The sequence below is a fragment of the Cheilinus undulatus genome, linkage group 9 (genome assembly GCF_018320785.1).
Source record: "Cheilinus undulatus linkage group 9, ASM1832078v1, whole genome shotgun sequence".
Classification (NCBI taxonomy): Eukaryota; Metazoa; Chordata; class Actinopteri; order Labriformes; family Labridae; genus Cheilinus; species Cheilinus undulatus.
In genome coordinates this window covers 29,615,877-29,637,475 of record NC_054873.1, presented here as the reverse complement: position 1 = coordinate 29,637,475, position 21,599 = coordinate 29,615,877, and the positions used below count along the sequence as shown (strand labels likewise).

The 21,599-nt window shown below is 37.2% G+C and overlaps 3 protein-coding genes across 3 annotated transcripts; 1 reads left to right on the top strand and 2 right to left on the bottom strand.

The window, feature by feature from the left end:
* Positions 1–680: 680 nt before the first annotated feature.
* Positions 681–8,209, top strand: tspan3a (tetraspanin 3a). The gene is made up of 7 exons (XM_041795369.1): positions 681–872; positions 3,793–3,984; positions 4,305–4,379; positions 4,565–4,666; positions 4,756–4,908; positions 5,018–5,101; positions 7,387–8,209. The coding sequence occupies exons 1-7, from the start codon at positions 810–812 to the stop codon at positions 7,477–7,479; spliced, it is 762 nt and encodes a 253-aa protein (XP_041651303.1). The 5' UTR covers positions 681–809; the 3' UTR covers positions 7,480–8,209.
* On the bottom strand, positions 7,940–18,542 carry pstpip1a (proline-serine-threonine phosphatase interacting protein 1a). The gene is made up of 15 exons (XM_041795367.1): positions 18,406–18,542; positions 14,658–14,758; positions 14,502–14,576; positions 14,372–14,406; positions 14,177–14,283; positions 14,003–14,065; positions 13,430–13,534; positions 11,564–11,609; positions 11,236–11,315; positions 10,800–10,898; positions 10,615–10,711; positions 10,375–10,462; positions 10,216–10,292; positions 9,656–9,750; positions 7,940–9,561 (listed from the first exon to the last, which is right to left on the bottom strand). The coding sequence occupies exons 1-15, from the start codon at positions 18,433–18,435 to the stop codon at positions 9,430–9,432; spliced, it is 1,230 nt and encodes a 409-aa protein (XP_041651301.1). The 5' UTR covers positions 18,436–18,542; the 3' UTR covers positions 7,940–9,429.
* On the bottom strand, positions 18,120–21,225 carry rcn2 (reticulocalbin 2). Its single transcript, XM_041795368.1, has 8 exons — positions 21,165–21,225; positions 20,521–20,664; positions 20,327–20,429; positions 20,052–20,248; positions 19,845–19,958; positions 19,632–19,725; positions 19,396–19,535; positions 18,120–19,236 (listed from the first exon to the last, which is right to left on the bottom strand). Exons 2-8 carry the CDS (start codon positions 20,662–20,664, stop codon positions 19,093–19,095), a joined length of 936 nt encoding a protein of 311 aa, XP_041651302.1. The 5' UTR covers positions 21,165–21,225; the 3' UTR covers positions 18,120–19,092.
* Positions 21,226–21,599: the final 374 nt, after the last annotated feature.

The window sequence follows — 21,599 nt, the reverse complement described above, 5'->3', positions numbered from 1 at the left end:
TTGTAGCATACTTATTTTGTGGCAAAGTCAGTGGAAATTAAAGCAGAGAATAAAGCAGTTAAAAATAAAGTGTTTTTATCTTAACCTAACTAGCCTGTTGTTTTTGTGTGAAATATTTGGTGATGTTAAAATTCAATATAAAAAGGCTATAGATTAGCATAACTGATAAAACATCTTGCATTCTCTCTTGTGGTTAAAGCTCCCAATTTTTGGGATGTAACCAGGGTTTGACATTTACACCGGCTAACTAGCCAAATGTGGGATGATTTCAGATGTGGCAGGTACCAAATTGACTTCAACTAGCCACTTTGGCCAGTGGAATTTATCAGTGTCACAACCTCAGCACTCTCTGGTGGATATTTGTCTGAGTGAGAATAAGATGACACCATCTGCATTTCTGACTTTTTGAATAAAGTTAATTAGAAGTCAATGTTTCAATAATTGTATAAACTAGGTATCCATTAAAGAAGGAAATGGAGTATGTGCTTCATCTCATACCAGACATACCCACTTTGGCATGTAACACATAGTTTCCTATCAACACAATTGTGGCCAGTGGAAATGTGGTGGCTAGTAACTTTTCAGTGTTTTGTTTTGGCTGTGGTGGGTACTACCCGGACCTCTCAGACTTCCTGGTTCCGCCCCTGGTACTTCTGGACGTGTTGGTGGCGCTGCGTCTCCACCGGTGCAGTCAGATCCAGTGACAGAGTAGAGCTATGGAGGGTGAGCGGTGGAGCTGGCCGGGACATGTCTGAGTAGAACCCTACGTTATTTTCCAACACATATAGCTTTAAAACCAAGTGTTGAAGATGGGGCATTGCGGCATTACATCGTCAAAGACGGTCCTGGTCTTTCTGAACCTGATATTTTGGGTAAGTTTTGATGTTTTTGACCTTTTTAAACGTGCGTCACAGTGCAGCAGTTAGCTAGCTGTGAGTGTCAGACCAGCTGCTTTGCTAGCTGCGGCAGCCGACCTTTGTTTAACCAGGGAGGGATTAGTTTGAGAAGGCATTCCTCAGTACTCATGGTTCCTTATTTCTAACAAAACACTGTCAAACGAAGCATACGGCATCCAATTTATGGGCAAAATAGGCCACTTTAGCCTCAAGAATCGCAGTGATTCTGCAGACCAAAGTCAAACTACCACTTTTTTTAGCCCCCTCCCCCGGACAGCAGAATATCCTTGATCCACAGAGAAGTTATACAGTATTGTTTTGACAAGTGCATTAGACAGTTCAAATACGTTTTAAAGTTTTCTTGCTTAATTTTTTCTTAGTGTAGATTAAAAATTTCTCAATGTACAGTAGTGACGGTGCATTTAACAGGTGTTGGAGAAATATGGGTATGTAAATATTGTATTTTCGGTTTAAACCATTGCTTAACCGATTAAACTCATCTGTTCTAAACGAGGATATAAACAACCTATTTTAGAATCATTTATCAGCTAAGCTGTCACTTAGTATATTTATTTTTGCACACGTGTAAGTGTTATTGATAAGCCAGTGCTGCCTTTCCCCTCCCTCTCTCATAAAGGTAATTTAAATTTTGAAACAATGTGTACTGCAACTCATGCTGGCAAGGTATTTTTTGGCTGGAGAAGGCCTGTACTAGGTATTATTTTAATTGTGTATTAATTTATCAACACCTTAATTGTTCAAATGTCATTTCTTTCTTCTACATCCTAGAGTTGTGATCATCAACCAGCGGCCCAGGGGCCATATCAGGCCTCCCAAAGCTTCCCATCTGGTCCCCAAAAGACTATTAAATACAGAAAACGTGTGATTTTTAGGGTATGGTTTTGTTTCCGTATAGATACTAAACCCCCCAAAAACAATCAGTTTTGAAACAGTTTTATCTGGAATGAGTTACGTTTTACACATTTTGGCAGAAGTCCACCTGTCAGCCATCATTAGTAAATATGAGTCATAATAAACACACACTCACCATTCAAGTCCTGATTAAATTTGCAGTTTTTATGTCAACTTTCCAGCTCTTAGTGATGGAAATTTCCTGAGATTTAGAACAAATGACTTGTTTCCTGCACATGTTTCTCTTCAATCAGGACACAGCATAGTAGTGCGAACCCCAGCAATGGACAACATGGCAACTCCAGAAATATAAAGCCTAAATATCTCAGTTCTTCCTTGTGGCTGGCTGCAGTATAGGCAGTAGGGGCTGATCTCAATGTTAATGCCTAAAAATAGAAGAAATAAAAACACTAATACAATGATATGTCAGTTTAGTTCATTTTAAAGTTTGGCCCTCACAGCATCTGTCAGAATAAAATATTGCTCATGTGCAAATGTAGTTGATGACTCCTGCCCTATAGATTTATTTCAATTGGAAAACAACAGACACAAAACATAATTATTCATGAGCTGCAAATAAAGAATAAGGACTTTTATTTTAGTTAAAACTTTTTTCAAACATATCTTTTCATGCATTTGGTGAATAAATCAATAGTTGAGAAAGAATCTGTATATTTAAAAATTGTTGCAACTTAAATATAGTGCTGCAAAGTAACTACCTCTGAGAAATAATCTATATTGATTAAAGAGAAAAGCATTTTTTAAACATACTGCACTACAAGTTAGGTAATATTGGTATTAACCCTTTAAAGCCTGAAAACACAATTTATAGCCAGGACATTTGATTTTTTTGGAACTGAAATGTTTATTTCACTTTCTAATGAAATCCAAAAAAAAATCAAAATTTCCATAAAATTTAACATATATATATATATATATATATATATATGGTTTTTTTCCCTCTCATTTGACACATTAGGTGTTTTGGTAACTGATAATCCAGTTGAGGGCATTTAGCTATATCATGTATCAGACTGTATTCAGAAATTTTAATTAGTCATTTATGATCATATTGATTAGATAGAGGTATCATAATAGTATGTATCAAATATGATACAACTGGCTTTAAGGGGTAAATGTTTTAATTTAATTTGGAACCACCCTTACTAGATGTACGTACAATCAATATTGATTAGGTGACTTTAAGATTGGTACCTCTTTTTAGGTTTTATAAAATTAATTTATGAAAAATCAAGTAAAAACTGATGTGTTAAAAAATAATAACGATAGATAAAGACATACAATGAAGAAAATTATAAATAAAATAATTAAAAAGATTATATGACAATTAGAATCTGGGGTTTCTTTCAAAATAAAAAATAATGAAAAAAATCCTTAGAAGACAAATGATAAAAAGTGTTGTCCCAAATGTATTTTTGTCATTCCTTATGAATTAAGCACCTGACACTTTTGTCTTCGGGACGGATCCAGAACAGGTGAAATGATAAGCTTCCTGGGCCACTGTTTTTTGTTACAGATTTATTTTTGGGCTGTTAATCTTTAAGTGTCCCTTAAATGTAGATAGGACAGTGGATAAACTGAAAAAGAGGAGAGAGAGAATGGGGAATTACATGCGAGAGAGGAGCCACAGCCTGGAATTTGAACTCAGGCTGCTCGTTTTGTTGACAGCATCCTCTGCTTTTGAGGTGTGTGTACATAACATCTAGGCTAGCGTCATCCCAAAAATGAATATTATATTATCAAGTTTTAAAAATAATAATAGGGAACCTCAGGCTTGTACTTGAGCAGTGTTGTTGAATTATTTACTTTGTCCCCTTACCGGTAAGTGCATTGTAAGGAAAGCAACTGTGTAGCATAAAGCATGCTGTTTATTGTCATTTGCATCAGTGTGTCTGCAGACCCCAGACACTTGATCTGTGTGGTCAGGCTTGAAAGCAACGCTGCATGTTTTTGTCACCTACAGGCTGCTGCTGGTATCCTGTGCTACGTGGGAGCCTATGTGTTCATCACATATGATGACTACGATCACTTTTTCGAAGATGTGTACACCCTCATCCCAGCAGTCACCATTATTGCAGCTGGAGCCCTACTTTTCATTATTGGGCTGATTGGATGCTGCGCCACAGTGAGAGAGAGCTACTGCGGACTTACAGCGGTTAGTACTTTGATAGATAAGGTACCTTTTATACAAAGTGATTATGAATATGCATTTGGGATTTATTGAATGGAAATTTACCCTCAAAAGTGTATTTTCATTCCTAATATCAAAAGAAGAAAAGAACAGTAGAGACAGATTAATAGGTAGAATCAGGAGATTTAAGATGAACATCACAGATGCTCTGTGTTGTAGTTGAGCCTATTATTTAAATCTTAGAATCTTTTCCTGTCAACACCCATGTGTTAGTCCACTTTTCATTTGCCTGCTTGTGTTTCTAAAATGTCTGTGCATTTTTAATTGTGAAATTCAATCCCCAGTTTGTCGTCATTCTCCTGCTGGTTTTCATGACGGAAGTAGCAGTTGTGGTTCTAGGATACATTTACAGAGCTAAGGTAAGAAAGCCAATTACAAGTCGGTGCATGTTTGTTTTTCTCTGCCCTGTTTGAGGCTCAACTTGTTAACCAGAGAGGAACACCAGAGTAATCTGATAGACAAGTCAATCTAATCTGCCTTTGTTCACAGTGATTGTTCTTAATGTGTCAGCCTGAATGTGTCATCAGATTTTTATATTCACCAGGTCGAAGATGAAGTTAATACATTTATCGGGAAAGTTTACGATGAATACAATGGCACCAACAGCAACGCTCAGAGTCGTGCCATCGACTATGTTCAGAGACAGGTGAGATCCTGTCTCCTTTATTAACCAGATTTGACGATGTTCTTTTATTTACCTATATTTTGTTAATTTGTCTTTTTTACTGTTAACAGCTTCAGTGTTGTGGGATCCGCTCCTACTCAGACTGGCAGAATACACACTGGTTTGAAGAATCCAAAAACAACAGCGTGCCCATCAGCTGTTGCAAAACTAACGTTGTAGGCTGCACGGGCTCTTTAACTCGTCCTGAAGATCTCTACCAAGAAGTAACCCCCACCCTCCCTTTTTTTAAATTTTTTTTGTTTACCAAGATTTTGTTTCTAACAGCAGTTTTATTTTCATTAGTGAGAATGTTCTCTTTATGTGTGTTTGTAGGGCTGTGAAGCTCTGGTTGTGAAGAAGCTGAAGGAGATTATGATGTATGTCATCTGGACTGCATTGACATTTGCTTTTATCCAGGTAAGGAACTTCATAAAAATACCTTGCAGTGTCGAACATCACCAGTTTTTAGTTGAAAAGATTTGACAAGGGGTGTTCCTATCACTTTTATTTGACCCCAGTCTGGTTCTGTGTTCAGTGAGTATCTGTATATAAAAGGTCAAATAAGATACTTACATGCTCCCTAGTGTCATTAAATAAACAACAGAAACACTAAAACTACTTAAGCTAAAATAAGGATACTTTGTCATGATCAGTATGCTCAAGATACGTTTAATCTGCTAAGTGGATTAAATTACAAGTAAGTTCCACCAGTGGAGTACACCTCCATAAACAACATAATAATATCAGCTAGAAGGATAACCGGTCACTCTGTCTGAAGTGTTGGCACAAAACTCTCATGCAGAGGGGCACTAATTATATCTCCAACATAATTTTTGACACCAGCTCTCAGTAGAAACAAACCAAACAAAAGCGGAGTGGTATTTTGGCCTCTGATAAAGCCACTCATAAAATTACCTTTAATTCCTGACAGCAAATCAGAGGTTGTCTGTCATTCAAACTTTATTAATGAAGAAGCAGCTAGCTGACAGATTTATTTACTGCTATATGCTCGCAGAGAGGCACTGTTTCATTGTCAGATTTTATCAAGTCTATTTAGCTAACCTAATTATCTGAAAAGATTTTTTCTTAAGGAAGTCATTTTTTATTTCCACAAAATCTAATGAGGTCATGGCTCATCTCCTTGATGGTGTGAGCTCTACACTGCGAGTAAATTATTAAATGGAGTCAAACATTAGCAGGCTTCATAAAACTCTGTCTGGATATGGCCAGATAGACAATCAGCTCATGATACCCGCAAAGTCTGGAGATTCAGCTAGGCTTTGTTATGGCTATATGCAGACTCGTATCAGGGCTTTAGGGGCCTTGTAGCATAACCACATTTCTTTGTGGTCCTTAATTTTCCTCATAAACATCAGTTTGTTTTAACTGGAAACATTAAATAGGAATTTTTCTTTTATGGGTGAAAAACGGCTAATAGATCTTCAAAACTGTTGATATTTGCTTATCTTGCTTCCTTATCAGACCTAATGCAGCACATTAATTCATCCTTAGTTCTCATTTATCTGATATCTATTTATCATCCACTAAATCACAGTCACTATCCTGTTTGATTTAATCACAACAATACAGCCAGGTGTAAAGGGTGTAATGTAAGTTATGTTTAATGTCTTTATCTGCTCTTTTTAACATCAAAGAGAAGCTTGTATAATGAATTTTACAAAAAACACAAAGACTACTTCATTTTTCTGCCTGCCTTAGAGGATAAATAACACCCTACTGTCTGCCTGATAAATGTAATCCTTAAGCCACAGAGTTAATAGTTGGACTTGAGTTTGAGGTTAATAGTTTGAGCGTGGTGAATCTACAGGTCACAACTTGTCCACGAGAGCGTTTTGGAGCTGATGGATTGTGTATTTGATGAGTTTGATGAGGGAAAGCCGGAATACCGTTTGCTTACATTGAGTTGGCACAGCAGGTCCGAACTCGGCAGCGGCGATCTAAAAATAGCTTGCACCGACAACTGAAGGTAACGAACCTATTACTAAGACTATAGGAATTATGGCAATGGACGAATTTGCCAAAATGTTGAAGTATCCCTTTAAACTTGAAAACAGAATGAAGTTTTTCTGGCTCTGTCCAAAAAATATAGGATGCACCCACCAGCACTTCTAAAGATTATTAATTAACCCTGCATTACATGGTTAAGGGAAGAATTTATAAAGTCACAAGTACAAGCCAATCAACAATCTGGTACGCAGCATCTTGTGTGAAAAAAACGTAATGTTTTTTTACCATTTATTTTTTTATTTGGATACGGGAGATTTGTGAATACTATCTGACAAGTTTACGAACTGCCCAGTATGAGGATATTTTAATGTATGAAGTTTAATGATGTATTTTAATATCTTCTAAATTCTGATCTTCTGTTTTTTCTCAATCACGTCTTCTAATGGTCTTAAAGTCACAAATGCTTTGTTTTTATATCTTTTTACAGTAATTTGAACTGTCGTATGAATATGAATGTTCCCCTCTTAATAAATTTATGTCGCCAGGTAGACAGCCAGGCTAGACATCTCTAGTCCTTGTTCTAAGCCAAGCAAAGCTAACAGATTCCTGGCATCAGCTATGTATTTACCTTTAAATAATCATAGTGGGTTTAATCAGTAAACGGTACAAATCTAAGCTAGATAGTGAAAGCAGATAATTTCCTAACTAACAGAATGCCTTTCTTTGTCTCTTAGATACTGGGGATGTTGTGTGCGTGCGTGGTGCTGTGTCGCAGAGGCAGAGATCCCTCGTACGAGCTTCTCATCACAGGAGGCACCGTCGCATAAAAGAAAACACATTTCTCACCTTAAGGCAGACTTCAAGTATTTACATGTTAAATCGGTGAGAGCATGAAAATAACCTATTACCACGCTAAACATAAAACACTAACCACACTAATGTGATATATTTAACCAGAGTCTCTTAAAAAAGCTATTGACCAAATCCTGTAATGGTCAATGTAAATGAGATGTTGAAGGTACTCTGATTCTCTGAGGAAGGTGTGAGGGTGGATGACCTTAATTTTACCAAACTGAAACCTTATAAGTCATGTGTTAAGTAAATGGTGGACAGGGTATTTTACTTCTGTGTTAGTTTGCACTGTGTATGGCTTTGCATATTTTATATTTAAATCTGTCACACACTTGAAGGAAAGAGATGTATAGTTTTACCTTAAATCTCCACTACTTCTACTTCTCTGTTCATAAAACTACTAACCGAGCCCAGTTTCACCAGCAGTATTTGGCAAAGAAACACCAAGACCAAAGTCACTTTTGCAGAAAGTTCTGTAAACTATATCTGGCTTCAGCTAATCTGATTTCTCTTTAAGAAGTAAATCTTGCAATCCCCTTCAGTACGTGGAATTTTTCAAGTAGAAATGCTTAGAAAATTCTTGAATCTAGATCAGCCTTGTGCTTTTACTGGGTTGTTCTTTTTTGTCTGAAGAGTCTACTGATGGTAGTTTTAGAGCTTAAATTGCCGATATGTAGCATTGGATAGAATGTAAATAAAATATTTGAAAAGTTTGAAAATATGAGGCTATGTACCCTTATTGATTGTTTGTCTTTCCCTGACAAAGTCTTTTCTTTGGGGCTACTTAGCTAGACAACGTTTGCCTTTGTTTTGTTTAGACATTAGGCTGTAGACAGGGACAGAATGAATCAACTAGCTCCAAAAATGGTTATAAAGGGTTCACATCTTCAAATAGAATAATCTGTTAGTTAGTCTTCATGTTAAAAAACCTGAAACTGCTGAACAACCATTGCAGACCTCTATGTTTACTTCCACTGGAGGTAAACTGATGCAGTGTCTGTTACTTGATAGACTGAGTAAGAAATGTATCACCCCTGGCAAAGTAACTTAATACATTTGAACCAAATAGAGCAAACTGCTTAAGCACATGACCCCTTAACAGTAACCTATTGCATTTCAGCACCTATTATTGTTCCGGTCAGGTCCTCTTCAGTGTGATCAATCTTTCAGATTTATTTTCCCCTCAATAATTGAGTAATGAGAACGGAGTTCTGTCTTTGCATTGTTTTTTCTTCAAGGCTATGAACATTGTTGACAGTGCATTAAAGAGGAAAAAAGTCAACCAATAATAAATACAATTTTCTCACTAAAAATAGCATTGAGAATAGAATAAACATTGTTCTAAAGCTACTATTAAGAAGTCAACATATAAGGAAAACCACATTTATAAAAATGTAAGAATGAACTGAATGCAACAAACGCGTGCAGCAGATCTCCCCGCTGTCATTGGAATGACAAGCAGTCAATGCACAAGCAGTAAGGTCAAAGTAATACAAACACATGACAGAAATAAATAATTCAACCATTTAACTTTGTCTCAGTCTAATGTAAGTTAAAGCTCCCATCTGTAGAATAAAATTATAACACCCTCATTTTAATGCCACAAGTCTTTGTAGAAGTGTAGACATTTTCCAGGTGGTGTTGGAGAAATCAGAAATGTAGGTTTCTTCTTTAAAAATATGAATACCCTTTTACATTTGAAAACAAGTTTAAAGAAAGCACATCTTTTCTGAGGCATTCATGTTGGTTCTGCATTATTCCCAAAGAGGGCGCCAAAGTTCTAAGTTTTCTCATCGTATAGGGGGCTTATATGAACAAAAAACTATTTAAAACAACACACTAAGATATTTTGCGAGGACAGGGCTTTACACAAGAAGACATGACTTTTGTAGTATCGCACTTCTTCCAGTTGCTTTCCAGTGAACTCACTCTTGGGTGAGATAAGAACCTGGAACCAATCCAGAAAGACCGTTTCTTTGCACCGTCCACCAGCCATCCTCCCCTTGATCTGTGACTTCAACAACATCCCCGACAGACACTGAGAGCTCATCTGTCCCCTAAAACAAAGACAGAAACACCCAGTCAGGAAATATCTCTTTGACAAATAACAAGCATTCGAGGCTCTGAATAAGTAGAGAGGAGAAATCTGACCTGTGCTACATAGTCATACATGACTTTGTACTCATCTTTCTTCTGATTGGACACCTGCGCTCCAGGAATGGTAGCATAAACTCCGTCTGACATTTCTGTTGAGGATGTAAAGGCATGATTAGCGCTGTGTCAAGCTAGTTACATTTTCTGTTCTCTCTCTAGACCAGAAACTTAGACTTAGCAGAGACTGTCAGTATTAAAAAGTGGGTGCAATCAATCAATGCCTTGCACCATACTTTGGTAAGTCTGTATTCACATCACATTGCTAGTACAAGGGAATAATAAATATTTTTTTTATTATAGCTACTCTGTGTACTTGTTAACCTTTTTTCTCTTTAAATTTTTCACTCTAAACTTCAGTTCTTGTATAAACAGGACAGCTTCTTTAGGCTGATGGAAAGTTATTTGCTTGTCCGTTCTGGTTGGTGGTTTATGCAAATTTGTCACCAAACACATTTTTTTCCCATTCAACCATAAAGATTCAGACACATGTTGGTTTCTTTTGATATATATTTTTTTTTTTCAGTTTTGAAATTGCAGTCTCTTTTTTGCTGACATACCATTAGTTTGTGCAACTGGTTCATTAAGGCTCATTTTGGAGCCACTGGGAATATTTCCCTGCAGAAGATTTGAAAACCTACAAATCAAGAGAGACAGAGTCAGCAGAGATTACACAGAAATATAACGCAGGGAACATTTGTTATTTCCATTAGTCTCACCTTTTCATGACCCCTCCTACAAACCCAGCACTGCCATTTCTGTCTGCTGTATTATTCCTCTCATAGTAATTCTGATATTCAATTGGAGCTGTGGAAGAACCAATGACATTCAGAAGATGATAAATCAGATGCTTCAGTCTGTTTCTAGTTTAAGCAGTCATTTAGAGATAACATTAAAATGTCCAACTTGGAACATATTCAAATCTAAATGAGTAGCACTGCACGGTGAGTGAATCATACCTGGAGGGATTGAGCCGGTCTTTTTCATCTCTACAAAGCAGTTGTTGTCTTTGATAATGTCACACTTTTCCAGAGTTGTCCTCACTTCCTCGTAACACTGAAAGAACATTTTATTTCATTATAGAGATTTTCGATATACAGTGTGGGACACTGGAAAGAGAATGCGTGTAAAGAGCTGCTCACACCTCGTCATCTTTGACACACTGCATTGATAAATGGTTACAGTGCACCCACAAAGCATTCCTTACTACACTCAGGCGGTCTTCTTCCTGTTGCTGGAACATCTGCAAAACAGTAAGATTTTAAAGATAAAACATGAAAGTACGATGCATTTGCAAAACTTCAACGTGTGTACTTTTCACACTACTGCAGAGGTGTTTCATCTTTGGCTGCCTCTGCTTTGTTGATTTTATCACATGGAGGAACTCTTTGTTGCACAGAAGCATTTTCATGAGTGACTCACTTTTAATCTGCTAGTAGGAAGTATTGCACATCCTCACTGTCAAAACAGGTCATGGGTATTGCCACTATTGGTCTAAGTCAGTACATTTTACAATGCAATCAACTACAGTGTACACTGCTTCTTTTTTAATAGATGTAATAGCAGCTCTAGTACTTTACCTCACATGTGCTGACGTGTGTTGCTTCCCATTCTTGGCGACTCTTGTCAAGCTGCTCAATGTTTGACTGGTATTGTTTCTCTAAAGAAGAGTGAGAAATCATTTTAAAAACACACATTTTCAGTGACATACATTTAAACTGTAATGTTTTATCATATTGTAATATGTAATATGGTTAACAGCCATATACACATCTGTTTCTGGAGTCCTCAACAAAAGAGAAGTAAATGTGACCACCATCTCTAAAAACTGTATCTGGTAAACCAAAGTGGTTTCTCCAAGAAAAGACTTTCTAAGGAGTTCGGTATTTTATGTACTTTTGTCCTTACCAGCCTCTTCTGCAGCCTCTCTGCACTGTTTAGATTTGTTGTTCGTCTGTAAATTAAAGAAGACATTACATCAAATTTGCTCGAGTGGCTGACTCGTACTAGAAGTTCAAAACAATTAAATTGGAAACTACTATAAAATATTTCTGTTTATACTCTTTGTGACACCTTTTAAAACTCTTTTTAGTTGTTTTTAACTGTTCAGTAAAAAAAAAAAAAAAAGAGTTACCATAACTGTGCACGATTTTATCTTTTTAGAAAGCATTTGATATAGCTGCTCTTGGCTGCTGTTTCACCCCCAGTATCCCAGTTTTCCTTCTTCTGTGTATCTTTTTGCTTTATAAAGTTACAGTCTACTGTATATGAGGGATGTATAGTCACGCTACATTTCAATATAAGTAGACAGTTCGATATTTCTTCATCAGATGACAACAAAGAGCAAAACCAAGAAGAGGAAATTCAGAAGAAATGTGATATATTTGATTGAATGAGTACTTCCTCATGGAGTGACAATGAGGGCAAAATGCTACTTATGCTATGTAACATTTTAACTATGACTGAGATTTTAACATTTCTTGAAAAATAGTAGAAAGCATAGAACCTGACACGCTGTGGGCTCTTCCAGTTCTAATTGCCTTACAAGATTTGGGTACTTAGACCTTCGTCATGCTGATTGTGATATTGAAATAAGTTAACACGAAGGACTGAGTAACACAACGTTATGAAGCAACTTAGTAAACCTTGGCATTGTGCTGGAGACAGTGTGCTGGAGTATTTTGATTGTGGACTTCTCTCCTATGCACCTGTTTGACTGTGCAAGTGTTTTTGGAAAAAATTAGTGCATTCTCCATAGCTGTCTCAATTAATGTAATGAACTTCACTTGTTTAGTTTTAGCAAATTGTGAAATACTGCGATAGTTTAAGTCAGTTAAAGTTAAAACATACGGACGCAGACTGTTTATAATTTGTCTACTTATTTTTGTATTCATCTGACAAACACACAAAAGGATTTTTTTTCTGTTAGGCTCAAATGAGTCTTTTTTTTTTTTTTAATTAAGGTGTAAGAGCCAAAACCTGAAGCCAAATTTATCAAGCATATACATTGTTTTGTTCCTATGTATGTTTTACAGAGGATTGCTTGGGTACATTCATACAAATGTTGAGAATTGGTAAATTTCAGGTGGCGTGTTGCCTTTAAGACTGAGTGACATCACAGGCTTGGATGTAGAGATGAGAAAGAGCTGCTTGAAGCAGGGGAGCACGTAGTTTTTCCTACTGTAGGACAGTGCATTTTGTATTTTTTGTCATTATACCCTTTTTTTGAACCAGATAAAATCTTCTGTCATTCGCATCAGATTGAAGTGACTCTGCCTACATCTGTAGGATGGCATTTTTTGACATTCTGAAAGAATTCCATTACAAAGGCACATTTAAGAATCAGTCAGTAGAATCATGTATAAGCAGTCTTTCTAAATGAGAAAAAACACTTGAGCTATTTTTATAATCTCAGTTATTAACCAGCACAACTAGATTTAAAGCCCATGCATCACAGCAGGGATCCTTAACTTCATTTGTGTACAGAGAAAACTAGAAACATGTGTCCAGCAAGTGTAATGTAGAAAAAAGGATATATTTGTATTAAAATTTCCATCTAAACCTTTCAAACTTATTTTTTAAAATGAAATCTAGTCAATAAATTAAAACTACAACATAAATTAACTAGCAGAGTTTTATATTCTATGCCTGAACCCACATATCAAAGGAGTCTTTAAAGATTTATGGATTGGACTGGATTGAAGCAGCAAGCCTAGATTAGACCTTTGTGATTTGGCATCTCTGCACTGGACCTTCAATGAAAAGCAGATTTACCTTCTCAATCTGTTTTGGAGTGGAAGTTGGAGCATTACCAATCTTCTCTGCGTTTTGTTCTGCCTCATCCGCCTCTTTACAGCGCTGCTCATAGGACTTTTTAGACTGTGGAGGAAACAGAATAGAAACCTTACGAAACTAATACACCCCTGCTTTGTTCACCACCACATGGCTCTATGAACCCCTTAACAGGAAAAAGGTGGGGGTTAGGGAGGGGGAAGGATGACATGCACTTGCAGGAAAAACAAAGTAAGACCTCACTTCCTTCTTCTGGGCAGAGAGGTATCATGTTTCTGTCAATCTAGTATTATAACTTACATTTACTTACTGCCTTGCAAAACCATCTTCCTCTTGTATATTTTAGACCAACATGAGTTTCATATGCGTTTTTTAGACAGCAGGATGTAGCTTTACTAAAAAAGATCATGAGATCATTTCAGGCATAACAATCACATTTACAGTGATGAAAATAAACTAGCAGAAACTGATATGCCTGTAGCTGTGAAACTGTGTAATGGTCCGCACAAACATGACATCAAACCATCATTATAATAAGATGTGACACAACCTTACATCTATTGTTTTCTTGTAGAGGGAGACTTTTGTCTTTTGGACCTTATCCATGATGGTCTCAAACTGAAAAGTAAAGGACAAGATAATTTCACTTAAAAGGTCATAATCCAAAAAACAGGGGGAGAAGTAAGTATTTTTTTTATCTCTGAGTAACATTTAGCATTTCACGATTACCTTTTTTCTCTGTTCCTTCTGCCGCTCTCTGAACTGCTCCATTCTCTTCACCTCCTCCTTTAACAATGAAGAAAGCTGAATGTGCAAGTTTCCAACATTTTCAATTTCTGGGAAACACCAACAAAATTCAAATTAAAAACTCAGAACAGACAGGAGAATTGTACTGAAGCAAAGAAAGAACTGTGGGCTGCTTACGTGTCTTCATTATGTCAAAAGATGTTCTTAAAGTGCTGTAAAAACAAAATAAACATACGGTAGGTTACAGATCTTTTCAGATACAATTTAGTGACTGACTGTATTAATGCATAAATGCACGCACACATACCTGATCTCATATAAACCTCCAGCCTTGCGGGCAATTGCTACCAGTTCCTTTCCGTATTTCTCCTCAGCTGATGCCCTGCATGCACAATCCACACCCCATAATGAGATTACTTTATTTATATATATTGAATATAAAAAAAAAAAGAAGAGAGCCCACCTCATTTTAAGGAGCTCTTCCATGTCTTTGCACGTCCGCCGGCCATCACTGAGTCTCTGGCTGATGATGTCATATCCAACATTACTGATGAAGTCTTCCACCTAGAACAGTAATACACCATTATAATAATCATCCTTTTACAGATAGGCCTTTTATAGCAGTCTAATAGCAAACAACTTATAAAAGTCTAAATTTATCTTACTTTAAAATTAGAGTAAATGAACTATAAGGACACACTGAAGTATTAATTTAGCATTGATATCGGCCTCGTTGACAAACATCAGCCATCAGCAAATACTGTGGTATGAACACTTATCAGTAGCAGAAGTCAATCTGTTTTTTTACAGGACAGAAGTAGTCACTTCTTGGATAAACTCTGATCTGTTTTCATGGTCAAACACAGCAACTCCCATACTGCTGGCACAGAATGAGAGTAACATGAAGAAGTGATGAAAACAACATCTGCACATATCGCCAATCGGCTGATTTATTATTTGCAACGTCAGAATCAGTATCTGCCTCAGTTTTCCCAACTGGTGCATCTCTAACATGGTTGCCACCCTGACATAAGCCCAGATTGGTAGTAGCAGGAGTGATGTTTGTAACTCTGGAAGGCCGTCCCATCTCCACACCGGATCTCTGGAGCTCAGTCTGAGTGACCATTGTGTTCTTTGTCACCTCTCACCAAGGCCCGGGCGACCAGCTTTTGGTGGAGTCCTGGTTGTGTCAAACTTGAGAATTATGGAGGCCACTGTGCTTTTGGAAGCCTTCAGTTCAGCACAATATTTTTGTAGCCTTCTGCCCAATCAGTGGACCACAGGTGAACTCTAAACAATGTATACAAACATCTCAGTAAAGATCCAGAGAAATGAGAAGCACCTATGTGAAATTTCAAGTGTTTTTGCAAACAGTCTGAATACTTATGTCAATGTGATATTTCAGTTTTTTTTAAATGCATTTGCAAAAAACCTCAAAATTATTTTTTCACTTCATCATTATGAGGTAGGGGAGGGTGGGTGAGTTGTGCCAGTTTTTACTCAAAGTGACTTTAAAGTGAGGCCATGACAGTAATGCGTCCAACTTAAGTACGTACATATATTTCAGGATGTGGTGCATCCCTGGGAGCAGTAACTTTGGATCTGAAATAAACTGTTTAAAAAATACAGCTTTCAGAAAAAAAAGTGGTCTTGTAGCACAACTTGCCCCCGGTGCGGGGTAAGTTGTGCTTTTTGGGAGAATACGTTGGGGTAAATTGTGCCAGTGATTATTGAAGTAAAACAGAACATTTTAATTTCATAAAGTGTAACACTATATTAAACCAAGACAAATTCAATACAAAATTACTCTTTTAAGTTTTATTTAGATATCGTCACCCTATTAAACTAATGGCATAAGACATATTTTCTAGTTTTTAGGAAAAACACAAAAAACCTAAATACACATTATATATTTGTTAATCATTTCATACATAGAACTTTGTCTGTCAATTATGGAACATATATGAATAAAGGGATTTAGGCCAGTTTCTGAATATCCCATTGTGACTTAGGCCACTTAAAAACTGAATAAAACTGCTCTTTAATAACATAGTGCAAACTCAAAACTGAAATTAGTGTTAGCTAAATTAAACAAATGGCAGGTACATCAAACACTGATGAGGCATGCCCATCTCCTCACTTCTCACTTCTCTGTTCTTGGCCTTTCTTTACTGGGTTCTAGGTGTGTAGGTCTCAGTGTGTGGTTGTGTGGATTTGTTGTGTTCGTGTGTCTGGGTGTGTGGGACTGGGTGTGTGGGTTTGGCTGGGAGGGTGTGTGGGTTAGGGTCTAGGTCTGTTGGTCTGGGATTTGTGTCTCTGGGTGTGTGGGTCTGCATGTTTGGGTCTGGTTGTGTGGGTGTCAGGGTTCTGGTGTGTCTGTGGGTCTGGGTTTGTGGGTTACCACTGGCACAACTTAACCCAGGCCCTTAGGCACAAATCACCCCAGCCCTACTATTTTGAAAAACTATCATGATCCAGCAGTTCAGAGCTAACATCATGCTAACTGTATAGACTTATTGTGTAGCCTACTAAAGCACTAAAACATGTGTGAAATGTTTTCAACGTTGTCTGTAATTGTTCAGACACAACAATCAAAAAACCTTGATCATAGAAATTTTACTTTGAAAGGCAAAAAATTTTTTGAGCTAAAATGTGCTTACCTCTGATGCCATGTGTTTCCCTTTTATGCAGAATGAGTAAAATGGATGGCTCTTCAAAAATATGTGGTCACATGACCAATTTCTTCTATGGTTTTCTATAAACAAGGGGTGGCACTACTTCCCCTTTGGCACAAATCCCCCCACTCTCCCCTACTGGGTGTAGATAAATGAGAATATAGATAATTTTTTCCACTGTAGCATTAGGCCAGACACTCTTTGATGGGCTTGAGGTAATGCCATTCTTGAGTGGCGCACTGAAAAGTCTTGAAGCATTAACAGTCTGTTCTAAGATGCCCCCCCCCCCTTCCCCAAACATATCTAACGCAGAGACTGGACTGAAATTAATCGGATGTTTTTGGCAGTCCGGTTTTGTTATGTCCTGTTGGCAGAGCCCCCTTAAACTGGACTGCACATAGTGGCTGAAACTATAAAGAGACAGACATCTCTGGCAAAAGACTGGACAGACAAATTAACACTCTAACCACAACCAGCCAAAGTGTGAAGTTTTCATGTCTTTTCGAAGAGGTAAGATCAGGTTAATGTGTAACAGGGTTTGAATGATTTTGTAGGCACACACTGATTGCATGTGTGCAAATGCAGAAGTAGATTTATCTGGGATGTTGGTAATCATTATGATTTTAAATGACTGCCTCTTTTAGTCTGAAGTTCTGTGGACTTTTTCTCCATTTTCATTTGGTTTGATGTCTGTTAAATATGAAACAAATGGAAAAACAATCTATGGCAAGTAAGAAATAATAATGCCCCAATGCGAGCTCTAATGTGATGACTTCTGAGACTGTTTTTCCCCACGTAGAGGTATTGTAGTGGTATCTTATCTAGAATGAAAATAGTTGCATGCTCTCTGCGGGGTCTGACAGGAAAACAGCCAAGCAAGAAACCAACCAAAAGTCCCTTCTCATGTCAGTGTTCTCACTCTCCTGAAACATGACTAATGCCAGAACCTCACTGATGTAGAAATCTATGATAATCTTTCATATTACAATTGAAGTTCCATCAAAGATTTAAATACTGACAGGTGAGAGCTGAAAAGGGAAGAACAAAATTTCACATTGTAAACTAAAACTTAAGTTAAACTGATGTATCTGACAGGGCAGTTCCTGTGCTGCTCTTGTGGTTTTGGCCAAAAATATGTTGGTCAATGCTTACATGAACATTTTTAGTTCTTTTTTGACTACCCTGGTTCATTGAAATGTATGGCTTGAAATAAAAAACATTTTCTTTAATGAGTGATATCAGCACAAAGGTAAAATTTAAAGTCTCTTTTTATAATAAAAGCATGAATTCAGCAATTCATTTAGTTTAAATGGAAGAAAAACATGTTTAGCTAAACACGTTATCAGTGGTACAGTAGAAACTGTGAACACAAAATATAACGCATAAATAAAGTAAATAAAAGATTATACCCTCAAAAATTCAGTGAACTACCATGTTAAACATTTGCATAACACCACGGTAAAAAGCTCATGCTCAGCTTCAGCGCTACACAGAAACATACAAAATTAAAGGGTTAGTAGCATCACTTTGACTTACCCAAAAGGCATCTTTAAATTCTAATTTCATCTCACAAAAGGTTAAAAAAAAAAATCCAAGTTCAAGAATTCAATCCGATTGAAATCACACTTAAACGCCAAGCAGTTTACCAGGCAGTCGCTCAATGCAAATGAAACAGATCATGACACATTCAGGAAACAAGCTTTCACACAGCAACGCTTACTCTCTCACTCATTTGATTTAAATGAGGAAGAGCTGCAGCCTGTCAGCAGTTACTGCAGACCATTTTTGGCACGCATGAAAAGACAGTACAAAGCCAGAATTGAAACAAACATTAGTTGACATTTTCTCACTAAATATGTGCCGTTTTCTACAAAAGTGGTTAGAGTCCTACACCTACTTGAATTCTCCTGCTCTTAGGGAGCATGTGGAGTATTAAAATACCATGGTATTGCATACTTTTTGTGAAGCTTTTAATGTAATTCGTATTTCACTGATATGAGCAACTGCTTAAACAATCCTGCAGTGGCACAATATAGTGATGCACAATTCTTGTATAGCAATACATGGCTCTCTGTTACTTTGACAACATCAGTCACTGACGCAACTCAATCCAGGATGGATAAGATCAGCAACATAAATCCAAAGACAAGTATCAAAGTGCAAAACAGGAAATTACACCTTCATGAGACTAATTAAGAAAACAAACAAAAATTAACACTTTGGTTATAACTCATCGTGAGATATATGTAGCTGTCTGCCATAGTCTGTCACTTCACTGTGCAAGAATGTTTCTTGATTTTTTAAAACTTCAGCCTCTGAAATCTGCCCATCACCATCGTGGTCCATTTCCTTGAGGAGGTGAAGAGCCTGTTAATAACAAAGAAAAGTGAATTTTGTTCTAAGATATTTTAACAGCTGAATGAGCTTCTACTAAGATTACCAACAGTGCATACAATTAAACAAAACATTTGTATTGATTTTATGTATAAACAAGCAAATTCTAGGCAAACTCCTGCTGCCTCTCACCTCTTCTCTTGCTGAACCATAGCTATTAGGGGCAACCCAGCGGAGCTGCTCTTCTCTATTCAACTTGCCATCCTTGTCTTGATCATACAGGTCTTTAAACCGGACTGTTTCTTCAATCTCCCACTGAGAAGGAGAATCATCTGATAACAAACAAGTGTGAAAGCTACATGATGGCTGTGCCAGAAAAGGTAGAAAAAGGAACAAAACAGACCATTCTGTGCTTCAAAAGGCCTTACCATCACCACGAACATCCCCGATGAATTCACTTAGACTGATAAATCCGTCATTATCTGTGTCATATTCATTTAGCACATCTTCAATGGCAAAATCCTATCAGATAAAAATAAATAATGAATCAATCAATTTTAAGAGAACACAAAGATAAATCTAAAACAGGTGGGAGAATGCTTTAACATATCTGGTTTTCCAGGGCCAGAAGCTTGACTTACAGCCATGTGATCTACTTCAGATGGGTGGGTGAAAGCGAGAAACTCCGTCACAGTGAGTCCTGATGTGTTGTCAGCGTTAGCAAAGTCAAAACGCCTCCTCTCCTTAAAATGGAGCTAATGGGGATATATAACTCTGTGTTACTGTGTTACAGATGAATAAACCTGTCTCCTAATAAAGTGATTTACCAAGAAAATGAAATTTCTTACATGTCTGAGAGACTCTTGCTCTGGATCTTCCAGGATGGCATCGTCATCAAAACTAATGAGCTGGTCATGAGCAACACTGTTGTATTCCTCCCATGTTACAACACCATCTTTGTTAGTGTCAAACTCTGGGAAGCGCTCTTTTGCATCATCCAGAGCATATTTTCTGTAGACATGCTGAATCCAAAGTGTGATTTCCTCTGGTTAAAAACAACACATCAGCATGAGTACAACATCTTATCAATAGATTTGTGTTTTCTTTTTAAATAGACATTTACCTGTGCTTAGCAGGCTGTCAGCATTCGTGTCAATCTTCTTCACGATCTCCATCATCTTTTTCCTCTGTTCTGTTGGGCTCAGTTTCCTTATCTCATCTGTGTCCTGTAAGAGCACATAATAGAAGAGTGGGTGACTGAGGAATAATAAAAGTGAGTTTAAGAAATAATATCAGGTAGGATGTATATGTAACAACCTCATCTCCCATCAGGATGTTCATGTCATGTTCAGGGTTGTGCTGTTGGCCAATGTAATGATCTTCATGATGTTTATGGGAGCTGTGTCCAGATTCAAACCGAAGTAGCACCACCACCATCAACAACAATGCAAAGGATGCCATCTGTTGACCAAACACATGCAATTACTACGTAGTACATGGTTGGAAAGCACAGCTATGTGCTAATTATTAGCCCCTTAAGGCTAGTTTGCAAAGGTAAACAGCATTCCCAAACAGCTGTGTAACCTTGCGGTCAGCTACCGAGGGTTCAAAGAAAATGACGTTTGTATTTCAGCCTCGACTAAACAAGTAAGCTATGATGACAGAAATGGCAGAGAAATTGGGAAGGGGCTAACTGTAAGACGACCGAGTGTCAACAACGGCCTTGTAAACGGGGTACGACTTATTCCCAAAGTTTACTTAATTCCGATTTATATTTTCTCTTAACCTGTTGTTTGAAAGAGAGTACAAATGAGACAAGTTAATTTACTGCCAGAATGGAGGAAACAACCTCTAGCTTCAGTCAAAATGAAAGAATAAAAGTGACATAACAACGTGGACAAAACAACGTGAAAGAGAGTTCATTAAAGCTGTGCAATAATGTTAGCAGAAGCTTTTATTACCTTGAAAAGTTCTCCGTACCCGCGTTGACGCAACTGCCTTCCTCTGCAAGTGACTGATAAACTTCCGGTAACACGTTTCAAAATAAGTGTGAAAGTATTCTGAAGCTTTCTGTAACCTAAACTTGCGATTACGTCTGTTCACTGTCCAGGAGATTATGCCGAGTAAACAGGGATAAAATGGTAATATTTTAAGAGTATCGCCAAAATAAAGTACAGTTTTATCTTAAAAAGTCTTGGGTGATAGGTGACACTTTGTAATGCACAAATAGGTGCTATTTGAAAGCCCATGTCTGACATGTATTATTATTATTATTATTATTATTATTATTATTTCAAGTAATGTAAAATACTGTCACTAGACAAGATGGCTGAGTGGCTCAATATAAACAAAACGTACCGTGTTAGATAAACAGGAATTACTATAAACAACTGAAA